The sequence below is a fragment of the Anomalospiza imberbis genome, chromosome 13 (genome assembly GCF_031753505.1).
Source record: "Anomalospiza imberbis isolate Cuckoo-Finch-1a 21T00152 chromosome 13, ASM3175350v1, whole genome shotgun sequence".
Lineage (NCBI taxonomy): Eukaryota > Metazoa > Chordata > Aves > Passeriformes > Viduidae > Anomalospiza > Anomalospiza imberbis.
Genome location: NC_089693.1, coordinates 217,951 through 237,015, shown reverse-complemented (window position 1 = coordinate 237,015; position 19,065 = coordinate 217,951). Strand labels below are relative to the sequence as shown.

The 19,065-nt window shown below is 64.1% G+C and overlaps 3 protein-coding genes across 6 annotated transcripts; all 3 read right to left on the bottom strand.

The window, feature by feature from the left end:
* Positions 1-345: 345 nt before the first annotated feature.
* Positions 346-1,342, bottom strand: LOC137481558 (protein shisa-like-1). Its single transcript, XM_068203347.1, has 3 exons — positions 1,245-1,342; positions 827-1,087; positions 346-623 (listed from the first exon to the last, which is right to left on the bottom strand). Exons 1-3 carry the CDS (start codon positions 1,340-1,342, stop codon positions 404-406), a joined length of 579 nt encoding a protein of 192 aa, XP_068059448.1. The 3' UTR covers positions 346-403.
* Positions 1,343-3,094: 1,752 nt separating this feature from the next.
* Positions 3,095-10,884, bottom strand: MAN2A2 (mannosidase alpha class 2A member 2). Of its 2 annotated transcripts, XM_068203419.1 has the most exons (23): positions 10,581-10,884; positions 10,145-10,399; positions 9,895-10,039; positions 9,632-9,803; positions 8,935-9,062; positions 8,633-8,806; positions 8,146-8,332; positions 7,885-8,062; positions 7,540-7,742; positions 7,105-7,287; positions 6,797-6,911; positions 6,564-6,631; positions 6,233-6,398; positions 5,754-5,990; positions 5,538-5,660; positions 5,332-5,446; positions 5,108-5,241; positions 4,859-5,000; positions 4,547-4,680; positions 4,187-4,264; positions 3,710-3,904; positions 3,514-3,624; positions 3,095-3,356 (listed from the first exon to the last, which is right to left on the bottom strand). In XM_068203419.1, exons 1-23 carry the CDS (start codon positions 10,710-10,712, stop codon positions 3,204-3,206), a joined length of 3,528 nt encoding a protein of 1,175 aa, XP_068059520.1. In that variant the 5' UTR covers positions 10,713-10,884; the 3' UTR covers positions 3,095-3,203. The 2 variants fall into 2 exon arrangements, with proteins under 2 accessions (XP_068059520.1, XP_068059518.1); XM_068203417.1 differs by lacking the exon at positions 4,187-4,264 and having other exon boundaries at positions 10,581-10,882.
* A 1,121-nt stretch (positions 10,885-12,005) lies between these two features.
* Positions 12,006-18,066, bottom strand: FES (FES proto-oncogene, tyrosine kinase). Of its 3 annotated transcripts, none has more exons than XM_068203397.1 (19): positions 17,820-18,066; positions 16,842-17,003; positions 16,575-16,748; positions 16,410-16,506; positions 15,862-16,045; positions 15,584-15,721; positions 15,356-15,475; positions 15,158-15,280; positions 14,904-15,090; positions 14,745-14,822; positions 14,324-14,533; positions 14,105-14,227; positions 13,848-13,901; positions 13,608-13,726; positions 13,312-13,406; positions 13,094-13,217; positions 12,825-12,982; positions 12,490-12,612; positions 12,006-12,346 (listed from the first exon to the last, which is right to left on the bottom strand). In XM_068203397.1, the coding sequence occupies exons 1-19, from the start codon at positions 17,940-17,942 to the stop codon at positions 12,204-12,206; spliced, it is 2,535 nt and encodes an 844-aa protein (XP_068059498.1). In that variant the 5' UTR covers positions 17,943-18,066; the 3' UTR covers positions 12,006-12,203. The 3 variants fall into 3 exon arrangements, with proteins under 3 accessions (XP_068059498.1, XP_068059497.1, XP_068059496.1); XM_068203396.1 differs by having other exon boundaries at positions 16,842-17,089; positions 17,820-17,938; XM_068203395.1 differs by having other exon boundaries at positions 15,356-15,721; positions 16,842-17,089; positions 17,820-17,938.
* Between the last annotated feature and the right edge of the window lie 999 nt (positions 18,067-19,065).

Genomic DNA, 19,065 nt, shown 5'->3' with positions numbered 1-19,065 from the left:
TGCGAGTGTCCCCCCCGTACACCCCCCCCCGTACTGCACCCTGAGGTGCGAGTGTCCCCCCCGTACACCCCCCCCCGTACTGCACCCTGAGGTGCGAGTGTCCCCCCCGTACACCCCCCCCGTACTGCACCCTGAGGTGCGAGTGTCCCCCCCGTACACCCCCCCCCCCGTACTGCACCCTGAGGTGCGAGTGTCCCCCCCGTACACCCCCCCCCGTACTGCACCCTGAGGTGCGAGTGTCCCCCGCCGTACACCCCCCCATGCTGCACCCTGAGGTGCGAGTGTCCCCCCCGTACACCCCCCCTGTGCTGCACCCCGGGATGAGAGTGACCCCTCCCCATGTGTACACCCCTGGGTGCCAGTCCCCCCCGTGCACACCCCCTGCCCTGCCCGTGGCTGCCCCTCAGCAGCCCTGGCTGGGGCGCGTCACTCTGGGGGCACCGTGGGAAGGCCGGGTGCTGGCCAGCTGCCCCCCCGGGGGTCCACGGGGCACGCGACAGGCACAGGGCAGCAGGCGGCTGAGGTGGCACCGTCGGGTCCAGTAGAAGTGGCAGAGGTCGATGGCCATAAGCAGCAGCACAAGGAGCCCATAGAGCCCCACGAAAGGCAGGGCCAGCGGGTTCCTGCGGGGTGGGGCACTTCAGGAGGGGTAGCCGTGACCCTCCCATGGCGCAGCGGTACTCGGGAGGGCCACCCGGGGCCCCCCGAGGGCTTCAAAGGATGCCACAGCCCCTGCCCTATCAACCAGGAGAAGCCCCCGGGGGTGTGCCAGGAGCCCCAAGGCCCCCCCCTCCTCAGCAGCACAGCCACTTGCAGCCCTGCTCACCGGAGTAGACCAGGGCTAGCCAGGCTGGAGAGGTTCACTCCAATGAGGGCTTCCAGGGCCAGCTGAGAGCAGCAGGACTTGAGAGTGTCCAGGCTGGGCTGGCAGCAGTAGCGGTGGCCGGGGGGGTCGGTCAGCCGCGGGCAGTAGAAGCCGGAGTGGGAGCGGCCATCAGGGCCCACGTAGCCCTCGCAGAGGTGCAGGTTCTGCACCAAGACTGCAGCGGGGAGCAGGGCATTGGAGAGGGCAGGGAACAAGTCCCCACTGCGGGGACCACGGGAACTGTAGTGCCTGTAGGACAGGCTGCCAGCTCCAGCGAGGTGGTCTTTGCCGTGATGCAGCAGAGCAGGGCGCCCCCAGTCCCAGCAGGGCTGGGCTGGCCTGGGCTGAGGGCTCACCAGTCCCAGGGAGCCTGGCTAACGTGGCACAGAGGTGCCCGGCTCGGTCCTCAGAGTGGGCTACACCCCACGAGGCAGCAGTGGCGGAGCAGAGCTCCCCGACACTGCCTTCTGGTGCCATGACCCTGAATATGCCGTGACCTCCAGTGCTCACCAAGGTCTCGGCAAGGGCAAACGTGGGCAAGGGCGGTGATGGTGGCAGAGAGGAGGGGAAAGAGTCCAGGACATCAGGTCAGCCCCCAGCCCTCACGCTGAACGCCCTCCCTGTGTCCCCCATGGGGACAGCACTTAGACGCTACAGATGTGCTGCAGTGGGAGTAACCCCAGCAGCACCACACCTGGGCCACCATCCCCAGTATGGACCACCACCTCTCACTGCAGACCACTGCCTCCCAGCACAGACCCCCCAACCTCCATTCTGGGCCGTCAGGGAGCAACCCTCAAGGGACAAGGCCCCATCAGGGATGCGTTCAGGGAATAGGAGGGGCAGGAATGGGGCTGTACCTGTCCCAAGGATGCTGGGGAACAGAGCCGCGGTAAGGAGCAGTTGGAGCAGGTGCCCGTCCGGCATCTTCCCGGCCAGCCCTGGGCAGAGGCAGTTCTGGCTCCAGTGGAGGCAGAAACCACAGCCCCTCCTGCTCCCGCCTCCATCGCAGCCTCCACCAAGAGCCGCTCAGAGCCATTAGAGCCTCCTGCACTCACTCTGTCCACAGGGACCGGGCTGGGGGCGGGAGCATCAGTAATGAGCTTCTGGGGCCAGCAGTAGGACAGCAGGCTCCTTTCCCAGCGGGATGCAAGGCACCAGCTGCTGTGTCCAGGGCCCCAGTTGGGCACATGGGCCCATCCTGGGAGTCCCTGAAAGGGCGCTGGACCAGGCCAGGGCACAGGGCAAGTGCTGCAAGGTGCTGAGCTTCCAGGGGCCAAACCCATGGGATGTGGATGTGCTGGGAGTTGTGCAGGAATCGTGGAATCGCAGAATCATTTAGGTTGGAAAAGACCTCTAAGCTCATCCAGTCCAACCCAACCAAGCCAGAGCTGAGGCAGTTCCCCACCTCACCCAGTCCTTCCCAATGCCCTCCCTGCTGGCGCCCGTTGGGAGTAAGTAGCCCTAAGGGGCCAAGAAGTATGGCCTGTGGTTCCCACAGCAACCAGGAGGATGCTCTGGTGACATGGTGTAATTAGCTGCGACTCAGCCACTGCAGCCCCAACAGAGCAGACTGCCAGGCTCACTCTGAAAAGGGGCTAAAGGCTCTGGGTTTGGGGGAGGCACTCCCATACTTCACCCAGGCATTGCTGCCCACACAAGGAACTGACTTCCATGCCCCTGGCTCCTGCCCAGCACCTGGCACTGCCTGCCTCCAAGCACAGCTGGGCCTGGCCATGCCACCGGCCTCTCACAGGTGCCTGGCCACATCTTCAAGCTGGCCTCCACCTGCCTCAGAGGCCCTGTCTCCCCACAGCACACCATTCCCACTCCCGAGTGAGTGCCACAAACCACACATACACCAGGGCCCTTGGAAACAGCCTTGTGTTTCCTATGAGCTCCAGGAGAGGTCAGTCCCACGTCCACAGCACTTCCTCAGGCAGCTGCCCAACACCACTGCTGCACCTGGCCTCCCTTGCTGCCCCGCCACGTTGGGGGAGCCCTGCAGGGGCCCCTGCCCAAGCCATCAGGGTGGCCACCCTCCTGGGCAGCCTGCCTGTGACAGGGCAGCAGCATCTGTCCCACCAGCAGCAGCAGAGCCCAGCCTGCAGCCCTCCCCAGCCATGCTCGGCCCATCCGGCAGCGCGTCCAGCAACGCCTGGTCCAGCCCTGCCACAGTAGTCAGTCCAAAATCCATCTGAGAACATGGAACTAATAAATTAGAAAGTGGCAGTCTGGCCCCTCCTGCCCGTGCCCGTCACACTGCTGGCCCCACTCCACTGCTGCACTGGTGCTGCTCCTGTGCTGTCCAGCCACTCCACTCCTCTCCTGCTTGACACTACCCCAGGCGGATGCGGAACGTGGCGATTTCCATGGGGTCCAGATGGATGTTGGTGCTGTTGGAGGCTGTGCCCAGCGGGTACATCAGTGTCAATGAGGTGGGCTGCAGGGAGCCCAGCTCCAACCCCTGGAACAGGCCTCCCAGAGCTAGCTGGGGAGAGAGCAGGAAGAAGCAAGGAGGCCCAGGTGAGGCTGTGATGCCTGGGGCAGCACTGTGCCCAGGACAGCCTGACACGTGCCACGACTGCCATGCCGAGGTCCCAGCCCAGCTCTGACCCAGCGGAGGCGTGGGGGCAGCCTGGCCCTACCTTGCCCTGGCTGGTGGTGCAGTTGAAGCCCAGGTTCTTGGCCTCCAGGCTGCAGTCAAAGCCTTTGCGGTGCAGGATCAGCGCTGCCTCAGCTGATGGGAGTGAATCATCCTGCAGGGAGCTGGAGCGTTAGGCACAGCACTGGGGACAGCAGGGGCAAGAGTCCCGCCAGAGTCCCACCTGGGCCCTAGCTCACCTCTGCCTGCAGCATCCGCAGGTTGAGGATGTGGAAGTCGCAAGGAATGGTGGTGGCAAGGGGCATAAAGGAGCGCAGGGCTGGCAGGGCTGGCTTCTCCAATGCCACTGGCATGACCAAGGGCTCGGCATTCTGGTGCACGGAGGTGATGTGGCTCAGCAGGGAGGGGAAGCTGATGGGGCGCTCGTCCTGCACCTGCCAAGCAGCACATGGGTCAAGTGTGGGCCCAGAAAGCCAGGCAGAGCCTGGGCAAGGCCCAAAGAACCTCCATTCCAGCAGTGCCTTGACACCAGGCACCTGCCAGCACAGTGCACACAGAGCTGCCCCTGCCCAGGCAGGTCCCCCCGCCCCAGCACCCAAACAGGACCCCAGCTAGCTGATGGTCAGGCTACAGACCTGCTACAAGCCTGGCTAGACTAGTGGCTAGCAGCTAGTGCACAAGACAGGGAGAGACAGCAGGGCCAGGCTGGCCATTACCTCAGGGCTGCCAGTCCTGGTGCCAGGGAAGCTCAAGGCTTTAAACATGGAGACCAGTTTGGAAAAGAAGCTGGAGCTCTGGATGGGTGGCACAGCACACGCATAGAGGGCAGAGAGGGGATTGGACAAGAACACTGTGATTACGAGGGCAACGTGGCTCCACAGGGACAGACCCCACTGCACGTTCTGCTCTCCCCATGCCCCCTGCTCTAGGCCCATCCCTGCCCAGTGCCAGCACAAGGGGACAAGAGGGGACAGGACACTGCATCCCATCATGTGTAGCTTTCTGCAAATGCCTCCACCCTGCTCCATCCCAAGGGAGGGCAGGGCTCTCCCATCCTGCCGCCTCACAGCCAGCACCTTGTTGGCAGTGCTGCGGCGCTCCAGGAGGAGCCGGAACCGGTTGCAGGTACGCTTGTTGTCCTTCAGCCCCTGGCCCAGGCCCCGGTTGTCGTCCTGCATGAGGCGCCGGTCCAGGATCACCTCCAGCTGGCCTGTGGAGAGCAAGTACCTGCAGCCCAGGCTTTACCAGGCACCAGCCACACCCTACAGCAGAGAGCCCCCAGTGACAGCAGGACCAGGGCACCCTGCCCACCCTGCAGCACCCTCCTTCCCTTGGGGAGGACAGCCTTAGCTCCACAGCAGGTCCCCAAGGCACAGACCCCAGCTCACCGTTGTGGAGGCTGGAGACCCCCAGGGCCTGGGCTGTGAGCAGTGTCAGGCGGCTCTGCATGTCCTGGATGTAGGCCATGGCAGGCATCGGGTAGAAGTTGGCCTGCAGCGGCAGCTTCCGCTGGTACCTGCGGGGCTGGATCTGCCAAGAGACAGAGATCAGTGACCAGAGGTGGATCCCACGGTGCCTGGAGCCAGAGCACTGTCCCCATGTGGGCAGCTGCTGTCCCTCCCCAGCCTGCTGCACACCTGGAAACCATTGAGGTCTGTGAAGAAGGTGTCACCACTTTCAATGTCAGTGCTAAAGCGCAGGGCCAGCTCCTTGTTGATGTGGTCACGGATGTCCACCAGGCAGGACACATCCAGAGAGAGGCCCTCCACCCCTGCAGGTAGGCAGTGAGAGGCTGAGCCCCAAGGGCAGCATGGCCCAGTTCCCTGGGCCAGCGACACCTGGCACAGCCTCAAGATCTCACCTGGCACGTTGTACAGCCGCACCACGGTCTGGACATGCTGGTAGTAGCTGGCAACCTCTGAGAAGAGGGGTCCCTCCGTCACCCGCACCACTGGGGGGTCCTTGGGAGTGTAGGGCTGGGGAGAGGGATAGCTGCGCTGACGCTGCTGCCTGAGGACAGTCCTACAGGCACAGCTGTCAGCTGGCTTCCACGGGTGGACCCTGTACCTTGGCCTCGCCGTCAGGCAGGAAGAGATAGGCCCCACTTTTGTCCTTGGAGGTCCTGGTGCCATAGACGAGAAATTCGCTGCTCACCCTGTGCCCCTGCTCCTCCCCAGCTGGGCGCAGGCTCTGCAGTGTGTGCCAGCACAGCAGTAAGCACATGAAGCAGCAGGATGTACCCCTCCCCTCCTCCACCCAGCCCTGTCAGAGCCCTGCACTCACCTGCAGCAGGCCCGTGCGCCCCAAGAAGCAGGCCTGCAGGTGCTGGTTCTCCAGGCAGAAGTCATCAGCAGCAGCTGGGAAGACGTGCAGGGGCACAGCCTCGGGCTTGTGCACGGGCACGTCCCGGCCATGCAGGTACAAGCGCGTGGAGGACCTTGGCGTGGCGTGGCCATCCAAGGACTTGTGCAGCTGCAGCACACGCAGCCCCAGTGCAGGCAGGCGGGCCAGGACAGACACCTGCAGGCAGCATGGGGACCTGAGCCAGCGCCCGTGTGTAGGGAATGACTGGGGGTCAGTGGGGCAAAGACCCTGCTCAGCACAGTTGGGCCTCTGCAGAGTAGGGACATGCATGGGGACCTGGGGGTTTGACAGCTGTGGGATCTCATGTTGCAGGGCAGGGACAGAGCAGGGTTGCTGGTGTGACCTGGCAGTGTGCGGGATGGGAGGCTGGCACAGATGGGTTGTGGGGCACGCCATACCTGGTAGACATTGGGCACCACATCAGTGGCAGAGTTCCACATTGCACTGAGCTGGGAGGGCAGGGGCTGCCCCTCTTCGGAGAGCACACGCACGTGCGGGGAGTCCACCAGCACTGGCACCACGCTCAGGCGCTCCTGCTCCAGCGGGTTGAACACCACCAGGAACCTGTGGGGGGTAACACAGGGATGGCATCCCAGCCTCACAGCATCCTAGATGTCCCATGCTCCACACTACCTACAGATGCACTGCACGTACCCACAGCTTCACAGGTACTCCCTCATTGCCTCCCCACAGTCCCATAAGTCCCCAGAGCAAGGCAAGAGGCCCTACCGAGGTGAGGTGCCCAGTTTGACCACCGTCCTCTCTGGGAGAGAGTCCTGGCTGGAGCGTATCTCATCCTGGAGAGGAGTAGTAAAGAGTTGGGGTGTGCCCAACGCCCCTGCCAGTTGGGCCCAAGGACATGGGCACAATCTAAGGCCCTCTTCCTGGCCTCTGCAGTACGGAGTTGCTCCCGGGGGCATGGGGACAGTGTGCCAGAGTGCAGGGAGCCGGGGGCTGCTCACCATGCCAAGGAACGGTGCAGCTGGGTCATGGTGGTAGGTGTCCTTGTCCCCCAGCACAAGGTAGTGTGCAGCATTGATGATGACACGCTTGAGGTTGGTGAGGGAGTGGAGCAGCCTAGGCAGAGGCAGAGTGAGTCACCTGGGACCATCAGCCCCATCTGCTCAGGACTGCCCCAACACCCTCTACATCCCCCCATGAGAGGGAGGACCTCCCCACAGCATCCCCATACCTAACCATTCCCCCAGCCCTGAGCCCACCAGCCCCACTCTGAGACAGGCTCTGAGGGTGCCCTGGCCCCCACACGCACCGGACTCCGTAGTCCACGGCCACAGCCTCCTTGGCAGTGCCAGCGATGGCATCGTGGTGCTGGAAGAGGCCCAGGTTGCGGCGGGCGTTGCTCAGCAGGGCGTAGTCAGAGAGCGGGTACCTGCCATCGGCACTGGCACGGCGGGCATGGGCGAGTGCCAGGCTGTACAGGATCTCTGCCCCCCTGCACAGGGACAGAGCCACTGAGGGTCGCTACCCTGGTGTACAATACTGGGGGGCTGGCCTGGGAGGGAGGTGGCAAAGGCACACACTGCCCTGGGACTGGGTGAGGGTTTGGCACTGTGTACACCAGACCAGTGTGTTGGCAGTTGGCGCAGACCGGGGGCTATCGAGCTCTCAGGTACTGCCTGTCCAACCCTCACCCGTGCCCCCCACACACCTCCTGTGCCCCACGGACCAACCCACTGCCCCTCACCGGAGGTGGGCCTCCAGCACCCGGTCCAGGCTCTTGTAGAATGGCCGGGAGGTGTAGTATCCTGTCCAATAGTGATCCTCCCGGTCCGCATAGGAGAAGAAATCCCCAGTCAGAACTGGGAACCCGGGTGGCCTCATCCCCGGCACGATGCCCACTTTCTTGTACAGGGCATCAAAGTAGTCAGAGAGCGTGCCAAACTGTGCCTGCAAGACAGCACGTGCAACCCTGAGTCGGGGCTCCTGCAGTGGGGGCTCTTATCACCCCTCAGAGGACTGTTCACCCCTCCCACTCTGCTCTGCCATGGCCTCCTGCTGCCCCCAGCTCCACAGAGCTCTCCACACATACCTGGACGTGGAGGTCAGGCCGAGAGTTGAGAAAGTCAAAGATGCGCTGGTAGTTGAGGAACTGGGCATCCCACTCCTGTGGCTTGTCATAGCGGAAATCATCTCCCAGGGGCACCAGCAGCACCTTGCTGCGGTACAGCTTGGACTTCTTGCGGTACTGGTCCAGCAGCAGCTGGGCTCTGTGTGGGGGCCAGGGCATGAGGCTGGCCCCTGATGGCCCACAAGGCTGGGAGTCGCGTGCCCCTGCCCCTGCCACACTCACCGCTCTGCCACGTTTGCATCAGTGATGGCGCGGGGAGGCACCTTCCAGGGGCAGTTGATCCGGCCTCCAGGCAAGCGCTTGAAATCAAACTGGCAGCAGATCTTGGGGTCCGGGCCGCAGGTGTGAGGCACATCATAGCTGTAGAAGGGCATCATGTGGCAGAAGATGTCGGTGCTCGTGTCTGGATCTGTGGGACCAAGGACAGGTGAGCACCAGCAATGGCTCTGCCTTGCCTGTCCCTGAACAGGGGGCCCAAAGACAGTAGTCCAACAGAGCACATCTCGGAGCTCAGAGGGCACAGCAGCCTCCCCCAGTGTGTTGCTGGACTTGGGGGCAGGTGGAAAGTCACCCTGAGCCTGTCCCACAGGGCAGAGACATTGCCTCCCAGTGCTTGGCTCATCTGCACAGAAAAGCAGCTGGTAGCCATTCTCTGCTGCCACCTGCCCCACAGGGCCCCCTCTGCAGTCCCCTCCTGGCAGCCCCTCACCCCACGTCTGTCTCCACATGAACTCCAGGTTCTGGGTGGCAGCAAAGTGCTTCTTGATGGCATAGTGCACGCGCTGGATGAGCATGGCTGTCAGGTTGGAGCGCTTCAGCAGGTAGGGCATGGTGGAGCTGTACCCGAAGGGGTCTACGGCCCAGCCTGACCGCGGCGTCACACCTGGGGGCACAGAGACCCGTCAGCCCCATGCTGGGCCAGCAGCACCTCCCGTGAGGAGGGTCCTGTCAGGACCTGGAGGCCTGCAGCACATTAGGCAGGCCTCCAGCCACCATCTGCCTGGCTCTCACCGATGTTCTTCTCCAGCCACTGGTGCCCCTCGATCAGCTGGTCAATCATGGCGAAGTAGTGAGAATTAGCCTCATCAGGCATCACCCAGCCGCCCGTCACCATCTCCAGCTGCCCATTGCCCACCAGCCTGTCAGGGGGACACCCAAGATGTGACCAGAGCCCTGCATGAGACACATGTCCATTGCAGAGTTCCCCTGCCCTGAGCCACCTACAGTCTACCTGCAGCCCCCACAGCCGCCACTGCCATTCCCCCCTTGTCATGCTGTCCCCACACAGAGAGTCATCCCTCCACAGCCCAATGCCAACCACAGCCCATTCCCCCTCCACTGTGTCCTCCATCCCCAATGCTCTCAGGGCAAGGGGAAGACAAGGGGGCCCTGCCTCAACACACAATCCTGCTCTCCAGGTCTCCCACCCTTCCATGGATGCCATGGGCCTTGCACTCAAGTTCCCCAGCCCAATCAGCACAGAGAGGGGCCCAGGGCAAGATTTGTCTCTCCCACCTCTCACTCCACAAGGCAGTGGCTCTGACATCTGACGGCACTGGGAGGATGCTGGCAGTTTGAGGGCACCCCACGCTGAGCAGTGCAGGGCCCATGGCAGCCTTCTAGTCCCTAGAGCCATTCCCTCACACACCCTCTGCTCTCAGCCCACCTGGGAGCTAGGTGGGCAGTCAGGCCAGGTGAGCAGCCCTACCTGCGCACAGCAGCCCGCTTCTGGGCACTGATGTTGTCCCACCACTTGGAAAAGAAGGAGATCTCAGACCAGATGAAGCGCCGGCGTGGGTCCTCCTGCATCTTCAGCACCATGCTGTTGAGGATGTGCTGCGTCTGATCGTAGTAGTACTTGTCGAAAGTCTTGATCCAGCCTGGCAGCACAGGTGGGGGTCACTGTGGGGGCCCAGGCTTCCCTGCCAGCACTGCACAGTAGCAGGAGATGGGCCAATCCCTGCTTCTCACCTGGGTCATTGTGAGAGTGTGGCACCACAAACACCTGTAGAGGCTCTGTGTCCCATTCGTTGGGCTCGTAGGTGATGTCGAAGCCCTGCTTCCAGACACCACCATCCTGGTTGTCAAACGGCAGCAGGGAGTACACAGCCAGCATCTGTGGTAGGAGATAGTGCTGAGAGACCCCTGAAAGAGTAGAGCCTGGACTCCATGGATGCCCAAGTATGGACCCCTCATGCTAGCAGAGCCACCAGACACTCACCTGCAGGTCTGGGCTCTGTCCTTTGCCCCCTAGAGCAAACTGGCAGTCTTGCGGGGACACAGAGAGGAAACTTGGGCGACTCTCAGGGGGAAGCACCCAGGAGACATTCAGGGGGTGCTGGGGCAATGCCGGCTGCCCCTCTGCATGGGCTGTCAGCTCCAGCACTGAGTCCTTAATGTGGCTGATGATCTCATGGTTCTCCTCCAGCAGCTGCTCCAGCTGTTCGATCCGGTTCTGCAGCACCGAGATCTGGCTCTGGGGGCACAGAGGACACAGCGAGGGGCAGGAGGTCACCCACAGCTGTGGGGAGCTAGCCTTGGCCCTGGTACCTTAATGCCCAGAGGCCAGGGCTAGCTCCCCATGAATTTCCCTGGCTGAATGTCTCTGCTTGCCATCCCAGGACCACTCTCACTCACCCCAGACCCTCCAAACTCACCCTGGGGAAGTTGCCCCCACTCTGGTGCCGTGTGGGGTCATGCTGTACCCGGTCCAGCATCAAGTAGAGGGAGAAGACGGCCACGCAGAAGATGGCAGCTCCACACACTGTCACCTGCTTCTTCAGCTTCATCCCGAAGGGATGCAGGGACTCACCTGCGCCGGGACTGCGGGGGGAGCCAGGTCGGACAGCGCAGCCCCTCACCGCGGCCTCCCGCCTCCTCCTCCAAGAGCCCTCACCGCGTCCTACTTGGCTTAATCCGCTGCTGGGTATTTATATCAGCTGCTGGGGCCGAGGCCGAGGCCGGGGCCGCAGAGGCCGCGCGGCCCCGCAGAGCTGGGCAGCGCCCGGGCCCGCCGCGCTGAGGCCCCGCGGTGACGGCCCGGGTCGGGCAGCGACGGGAGAGGCCGGGCCAGCACCGACGGAGATACCGCCGCAGCCCGCCCGTACCTCGGGCGGCTCCGCAGCCCGGCCCAGGCGCTCACCTCGCCCGCCCGGGCCCGCCGGGATGGGCCAGGCCAGGCCCCGCCCCGCGCTCCGCCCGCCGCGCCGGGCCCGGGGGGCGGCACCGCGCCGGGCCCGGGGGGCGGCACCGCGCCGGGCCCGGGGGGCGGCACCGCGCCGGGCCCGGGGGGCGGCACCGCGCCGGGCCCGGGGGGCGGCACCGCGCCGGGCCCGGGGGGCGGCACCGCGCCGGGCCCGGGGGGCGGCACCGCGCCGGGCCCGGGGGGCGGCACCGCGCCGGGCCCGGGGGGCGGCACCGCGCCGGGCCCGGGGGGCGGCACCGCGCCGGGCCCGGGGGGCGGCACCGCGCCGGGCCCGGGGGGCGGCACCGCGCCGGGCCCGGGGGGCGGCACCGCTCCGCAGCGGCAGCAGCCACCCCAGCCCCGCAGCCGAGTCGAGATGCCGCTGGCCTCATCCCGGTGTGCCCCATCCGGGTGTCCCATCCCGGTACCCTGTCCCGGTGTGCCCCATCCCGGTGTGTCCCATCCTGGTGTTCCATCCCGGTGTGCCCCATCCGGGTGTCCCATCCCGGTACCCTGTCCCGGTGTGCCCCATCCCGGTGTGCCCCATCCGGGTGTCCCATCCCGGTACCCTGTCCCGGTGTGCCCCATCCCGGTGTGTCCCATCCTGGTGTCCCATCCCGCTGTGCTCCATCAGGGTGTCCCATCCCGGTACCCTGTCCCAGGGTCCCATTCCAGCCCTCTGTCCCAGTGCCCTCTCTCAGTACTCCCCATGCCAGTTCCCTAAGTGTGCCCCATTCTGGTACTTCTTTTTGGTACCCCATGCTGGTGCACCGCCCGCCCTGTCACAGTGACCTGTTCTGGTGCATCATTACAGTGCCATTCCCGGTGCCATGTCCCAGGGCCATGTCCCAGTGCAGTACAAGTCTGTGTCCCATCGCAGATCCTAGATGCACAGCTGCAGAGCTCGTGTGTTTATTGTACAAGATGAAGCCGGGCAGGAGCTGTGGGCGCCATGTCCCACCCTGAGGTGTGCAGAAGCCCCTGCCCTGGGACTCAAGCACCACACAGCCACCTCGCAGTACCCGCTACCCAGACAGGGCTCTGTGTGCCCCCAAGCACTGCCATGGGATGGATCCAGGGCCCCTGGTGCTCCCTGTCACCGCTGCCTCTTGCGGATGGCAATGAGGTCCTGGTGGATGGTGCAGAAGCTGGGCCGCTTGCGGGGGTCATACTCCCAGCAGCGCTGCATCAGCTGATACACCTCCTCAGGGCACTGCTCGGGAGGGTCCAGCCGCATACCTGGGGCAACAGGGATGGGACGTGCATCACTGGCCCCTCACCCCCCACAACCCTGTCTGGCCCATCCCACAGGCACAGCTCCACAGTGCTGGACCCGCAGCTCATGGTGGCTCTCAGGAGCCAGCCCCAGCCATGTCCCCTACCATGCTCCACTGCCTCCCGCGTCTGCTGGTTGCTGAGGTTGGCATAGGGGACGGCACCCAGGCTGAAGGCTTCCCACAGCAGGATCCCAAAGCTCCAGACATCACTCTCTGAGCTGTATTGGCCTGGGAAAATGGGCCAGGACAAATGGTGTTGGCAGGGGACACGCACGTCACCACTACCCAGCCGTGCCCATGCTCCTGAGGGCTGAGGTGCTCGGGGTCTCTGCCTCCCTCCCCAGGACCAGGTGCGTGGGAGTGGGACAGTGCCAGACTCCTGGCTCCTGGCTCCCAGATAAGCTGCGGGGTGCCAGGCCATGCCCAGCTCCATCCTGTACCATAATTGAGTGCTTCAGGGGCCGTCCACTTGACAGGGATTTGCTTCATCCCCCCTGTGGAGGCATAGATGCCATCCTCCTCCTCCCGTGACATTCCAAAATCACTGATCTTCAGAGTGTTCCTCTCCGTCACCAGGCAGTTGCGAGCAGCCAGGTCCCTGAGACAGCCCCGAGCAATCAGCCGTGTGCCCAGCTGTCCCTGGGGCTCCACCTGTCACGGGATAGGGTGGTGGGGATTCCAGGGCTCCCCCTGTCCTGCCAGGGCCCACCTGTGGATGCAGTGCTTGCTCTCCAGGTACTCCATGCCGGCAGCAGCATTCTCTGTCATCTTGACCAGCTCCTTCACCCGGAGGTGGGGACCCTCACTGCGCAGGAAGGTCAGGAAGTCCCCCCCTGTGCCCAGATTGCGGAGGCGGTGGGTGCTGGGCACCGCTGACGGGCTCAGCCCGCGTGGGTGCGTGGGCACCGCGGGGATGGGGCCGCTCACCCTGCACCAGCTCCATGACAATGTAAATGGGCTGTTTCTGCGTGCAGACACCTATGAGCCGCACGATGTTCGGGTGTCTGTACTGCTTGAGAATCCTGTGGGGACAAGGATGGGCACTGTGAGGGTAGGGGGCCCCGGCTGCCCTGGGCACAAGCCACCCGTTGCCCTTCCCAGGGCACTCTGCCCAGCCAGCCTGGGGACACAGCCCTCAGCACGAGGGTGGTGCAGTTCTAGCAGTGTCAAGTAGCTCCAAGAGTGGACAGATGTGACAGGAGAAGCCCAACAGCCACACGGACCTAGCTTCCTGCAGGAACTTGGCCTTGAGCTCAGGTGGAAGGGTTTCCCGGCAGGATTTCACAGCAACGGGGGAGTTGTCAGCACGCAGGCGTCCGCTGAACACTTCCCCAAAGTTACCCTTCCAAGACACAGGTGCACCAGGCTCAGCTCACCATGTGGCCCAAGGAAACCCTTGTCCTCCTGCAGACGCTGTGAGGACAGCCCTGCCCTCCTGCAGACCCCACAGCACCCCATCTCACCCGACCAATGCGTTCCCCCAGCAGCACGTCCTCGTGGTTGAGCACCCATTTGTCCTGCAGCAAACAGACAACGGTGAGCTGCCCCTGGCCCACAGACCCCTGCAGGCCCCTCTCAGGCAGAGCCCCAGGTCCAAGTTCCCCTGTCTAGCTGGAGAAGCATGCCTGTGGCTCTCAGCCCAGCCATCGACAGGAGAAAGGGCCGGGCAGAGCTGCCCCTGCGCAGGGGGCTCCATCCTCCTCCCCACTGGCTGTGTCACCTTGGGCACAGCCCTGGCCAGGACAATGCCACTCTTGCGGGTGATGGGCTGCTGGCTCTGCAGGAGGTGCTGGATGAGCAGCGGAACGGTGGGGAAGCTGTCACCCTCCAGCCGAAACATGTTCTGCAGGGAGGGAGGCCAAGAAGTTGCGATGGGCAGAAACCTGCACCTGCCCATGCAAGGCCACTCCAGCCATGGCCTCTGCTCGTGGTCACTCACACTGACAGCCTGGATGATGAAGTGCCGGGGCTGCCCATCCCACAGCACGCTGAGCACGTACTCCTGCTTGCCCTGGCTCTCCCGCACCAGGAAGTCCCCACTGCAGGTCAGCAGCTCCTGTACCTCCGAACGTGGGATGGCCCCGTGGTACCAGACCTGCTGGCACAGTGGCTTCTGCACGTCTGGGATTAGGGGCACGGGGGGTGGCAGCTGGAAGGAGACAAGGTGAGCCCAGCCATGCACACTCCTGAGTTGTGCTGGAGGTGGGGCAGCAGCAGTGTCTGGAAGCTGTGCCCTGGGTAGTGGGAGCAGAGTCTGGAGGTGCTGAATCAAGGGGGACTGTGTGGCCAGAAAGGAGAGGACAGACTCAGCAAGGCAGCTGGGTGGAGAGCAGGCTGGCTGGAGGCACCCAGGGACTCACCGAGTACTTTGGGCTGAAGATCCCTGTGATGTGGCTCTTGAGGGTCTCCAGTGCACTGGCCCCGCTCCGCTCCTGCTCCTGGAAGGAGGCATGGGCTATGCATCAGCTGTGCACCCCTTCCCTGCAGCTTCCAGAGCACAGGGGGCCAGACTGACTCACTGTGGAGGAGACGGACTGCCGATCCTCTGGCAGAGGCAGGGCAGGCAGGGGGTCCCTGACGCCCAGCTCTGTCAGCTTCCTGGCCAGCACGTCCCGCTGCAGCTGCAGCTTGGCCTGGGCACAGAGGCAGCCCTCGAGCTGCTGCCGCGCCTCATGCAGCCCCTGCCGCCTGCCCAACAAATGCACCCTGGGGAGGAGACAGGGTGATCAGCACCCGCTGCCCTGGCCCCTCACCCCCCTCTGCTGCACCTCACCGCTCCCCGGGGCTCCGGCCTTGCTCCTCATCATGGATCTCTGCCTTCAGCTCCTGCATCTGCTGCTCCTTGATACTCACGGCCTCTGTGGCGGCCACCAACTCTTCCTCAACCGATGTGAGGCTGCAAGAGATGTGTGCCGGCAGGGGCTTAGCCCCTGCCCCTCACCTGCCCCTGCCCACGGCTAGTCCCACTCACCAGTGCTGGACACTTTCAAGGGTCAGCTCATTCAGCTGCAGCTCCCCTGGCACCAGGTTTTCTGTGTCCTCCAGCAGGCTCTCATCAAAGGACACAGTTGGTGGGACCTCAGATTCGTACCTGTGGGCATCCAGGACAGCTCTGCCTCCACTTGCCCCGTGCCGGCCGCTGCCACCCAATGGCAGCAGGGCCGTACCCAGCAGAGGCTGCGGCTGCGTGGAGCCATACTGGTGGCTCTGGATGAAGCTGCTGTACTCAGTGGCAGGGTCGATGGCCTGGATGGCACTGGCAATCTCCTGGTGCACGGCCAAAAGATCCTCCTGTACCAGGCTGCTGATGCTGCAGTACTCCCTGAGGATCTCCTTTCTGCGGGAGGGAGCAGTGCTGGTTCTGGGGGGCCATGGGGGTGCCCAGGGGTGGGGGTGGCGGGGGGGACAGGGCTGGCTGCAGGGCACAGGATGGGCAGTGGGGCATGGGATGGGCAGTGGGGCAGGCAGGGCTCTTACAGGATGAGGACCATCTCCTGCTGCAGACTGTAGAGGGACTGATGCAGGCTGGGCAGCACCCGCTGGTAGTGGTGCTGGTGGTGCAATGCAGCCGCCTGCACAGCCAGCACATACTGATTGTGCAGGGCATGGAGCTTCCAGAGGCTGCGCACATACTTCTCCTTCGCCTTGTCCCGCTCCTTGTCTGTGGAGAGAGGCTGTGGAAAACCCCAACCACCAGCACATCACCCGTCCCAGCAACCGGGCAGGGGTCAGAGGGTGAGGGCTGGGAGAGGGACCCAGGGCAGGCAGGGGGACCAAGCCCGGGGTGGGTACAACTGTGACACAGAGATGCTCCTGACCCACAGCATGGTGTCCCAAGGCCCCCAGACTTCTGCCTGGCTTCCTGGGGGCCAGGCTGGGCTCTCCTCTATGCTGCCCAACCCCAGAACCCCCATCCACTCCAGGCTGGGCTGTAGCTTCCACAGAGTGCGAGGTCATGCTCCAGCCACCCTTGACCCATAAGGGAAGCTGGGACGTCATGCAGGGGACAGGGGCCAGGTTGGCACCTTTGCTGGCCTCCCGGTACTTGCGCTTGGCCTGGGCGCTGTCACGGGCCAGGCTGCGGTACTGTGCCTTCAGCTTCTCCATCTCCTGCTGCGTCGTCTGGAGAGGGACACAGTCAGGGAGTGGGTCCAGCACATTCTCTTGTTCCCCTGCTGGCTCCAACATACCCGGCTATACTCCTGGCTGAGCTGCTGCCACTGCTCGCCGAAGGCTTTGCGCAGCTGCTGCTTGTCGCGGATGAGCAGGCTCAGCTTGGCCAGCGGCCCCGCTGCCAGTTCCTCCGCATGCCGCCGCAGGATCTGGCTCAGCGTCTCTGTCCGGCTCACCAGCACCCACCAGGACTGTGAGAGAGGGAGTCAGGATGGCGTGGAGATGGCATCCACCAGCACCTCATGGACTCTGCAGGGTGAGGTCCTACTCTGAGGCATCCCTACCTTCTCGATCTGACCACCATGGTCGCCATGGAGCTGCCAAGCGCCCTCCTGCTTTTCCAGCTGGGACAACATGTGGTGCAGCATCCCTGCATACTCCCGGTCACTCTTGGCCCGCTGCGACATCCACTTCTTCATCAGCTCCAGGAGGCGCAGCTCCCCATCCTGCAGCCGCAGCAGTGCACTGTGCCCCTGCGGGCACCACAGCTCCGGCCCAAAGCCCATGGCACCACTGTCCAGCCAGGGGAAGTCTGCCGGGCACCAGGACAGCCTGAGCTACAGCTGCTGCCCTGCACTGCCTGCACCAGTGGCCAGGGCCCTTTGCATTTCACACCCTTCTACCCCATCATCCGGTCTGTGCAGCAGAGATGGCCCTCCCCACCCACTGCAAACAGCCTTGCAAAGCCTATTCAAAGCAGCAGGATGAGCACTGCAAGCTCTGTGGGAGCTGGGGCCTTTGGGGATGGTGCTGGGAAGGAGGAAGTGTGGAGCCATACACGGCTGTGTCATCTCTGCCATGCACAGGGCTGCTCCCCAAGGGCAGCGCAGCTGTGCCCCCCACCCCTGGCAGGCACCAGCTCCTCCTCTCTGGCAGCCCCACTCCTGCCCTGCCCTTTGGCACTGTCACCCCTATGCCCACAGTGTGGGAGCTCCCTGGGGCTGGGACACTGGTGGGAAGCCAGCAGAAGCGGAGGAGGCTGCTGAGCCCCAGAGAAAGGTGCTGAACCTGGATACGCCCCAGCATGCAGGACTCCAGTAAGGCTACTGGGAGTCAAACTGATCGCAGTGGCAGTCCCTGCGTGCCCTGCCCTGAAGCAAGAGTGCAGCAGGAGCGGGAGAGTGCTGGGGCACCTCCCTGTGCAGCGCAGGATGTCTCCTGGCACAGCCCTTGACCTCACCAAGACCTACCCCCCCCAGCCCTACAAAGGAGTCCCCCTGTCTCTCCTAGTACCTCACCAGGGCACAGTCCTTCCAACCTACATTTGTTGCTAGGTCTTCGTTGTGAGGCTGCTGCTGGCGTCCTGCTGGGGCCGGGACTGACGCGGTCTGGACCTGGTGAAGCTCTGGCTCCTGGGGAGGAACAGGAAACCCAGTGCTGACCATACAGCCATTGCGAGATTTCCTGCGCTTCCTCCCCTCCCTGCCAGTCTCCACGCCAGCAGCCGACGCCAGCACACAGTTCTGCTGCAGCCAGGCAGTTCCCAGCCCCACCACACCTCCCAGCTGTCTCCCACCAGGGCCTGACACCACCAGGTCCAGCCCTGCATACCTAGGGCTCCACTGCTCCTGTGGAGCCTTCACTCAGTGCCAGTCCCTCCCAGCAAAGCCCCCTCAGCCGTGCCTGGTCCTGCCTGACTCCTAGTCCCACTCCATGTCCCTGTGTATCCAAGAGACTGCAGGACCTGAGGGGTCCTGAGGACTCTGTGTAGCCCCATTGAACTGTGGCCACCCTGTCACCATCCCCAAACCTGGCCCTGGTGACCGTGAAAGGCTGCAGGGCAGAGCACCCACTGATGGACACCCAAAGTGCCATGCTCCAACCCTTGCTGCCAGCCTGCCTCCACACAGCTGGGATCACATTCCCTGTGGCAGCTCTAGGCACCTCCCCTTCAAAGGGCTTCGTTGGTGACACGGTGGCACCGCTCAGCCCTGGCAGCTGCCACCACCACTGCCACTGCCCAGTGGCACAGCCCAGGTCAGCTCCACTCAGCTCAGCCTAGCCACCGCCTGAGTGTTTTGGCCTGAGCCCTCTCCTGTGACTGGCAGGGAGGCTCCGGCGCCAGAGGAGTTTCAACGTCACCTGCAGGACACACTGCCGGGCCGATTCCACTTTTAGAGGAAGTCAGGGAAAAAGCGTGTCAGCCAGGAGCTTTGCTGACTCGCCTTCCTACAGCGGAGCAATGTGGGATGGCCACGTCCTGGTGCAGCTCCAAGGAAGGCTGCCACCGTACCGCTTCTCCCACCACCACCATCCCTTCAGCATCCCCCCAGGCAGCGTGGGTCCCCTCCCCGCCCGCGCCGGGCTGCTCCGGGGCGGTCAGGGCTGGGCGGCTCTGCGTCTGACCGCAAGTGCAACAGCTCTCCTTGGAAGCCCCGATTGCTGCCCGCCCCCAGCCCCGCCTCGTGGGACGAGGAAGAGCAGGGTGAGCGCGCTGCAGTCCGTGCATGCCACGGGACCTCGCTCCTGACCGCAGGAAGCCGCTGCGGCCCCAGGCACAGCGAGGCC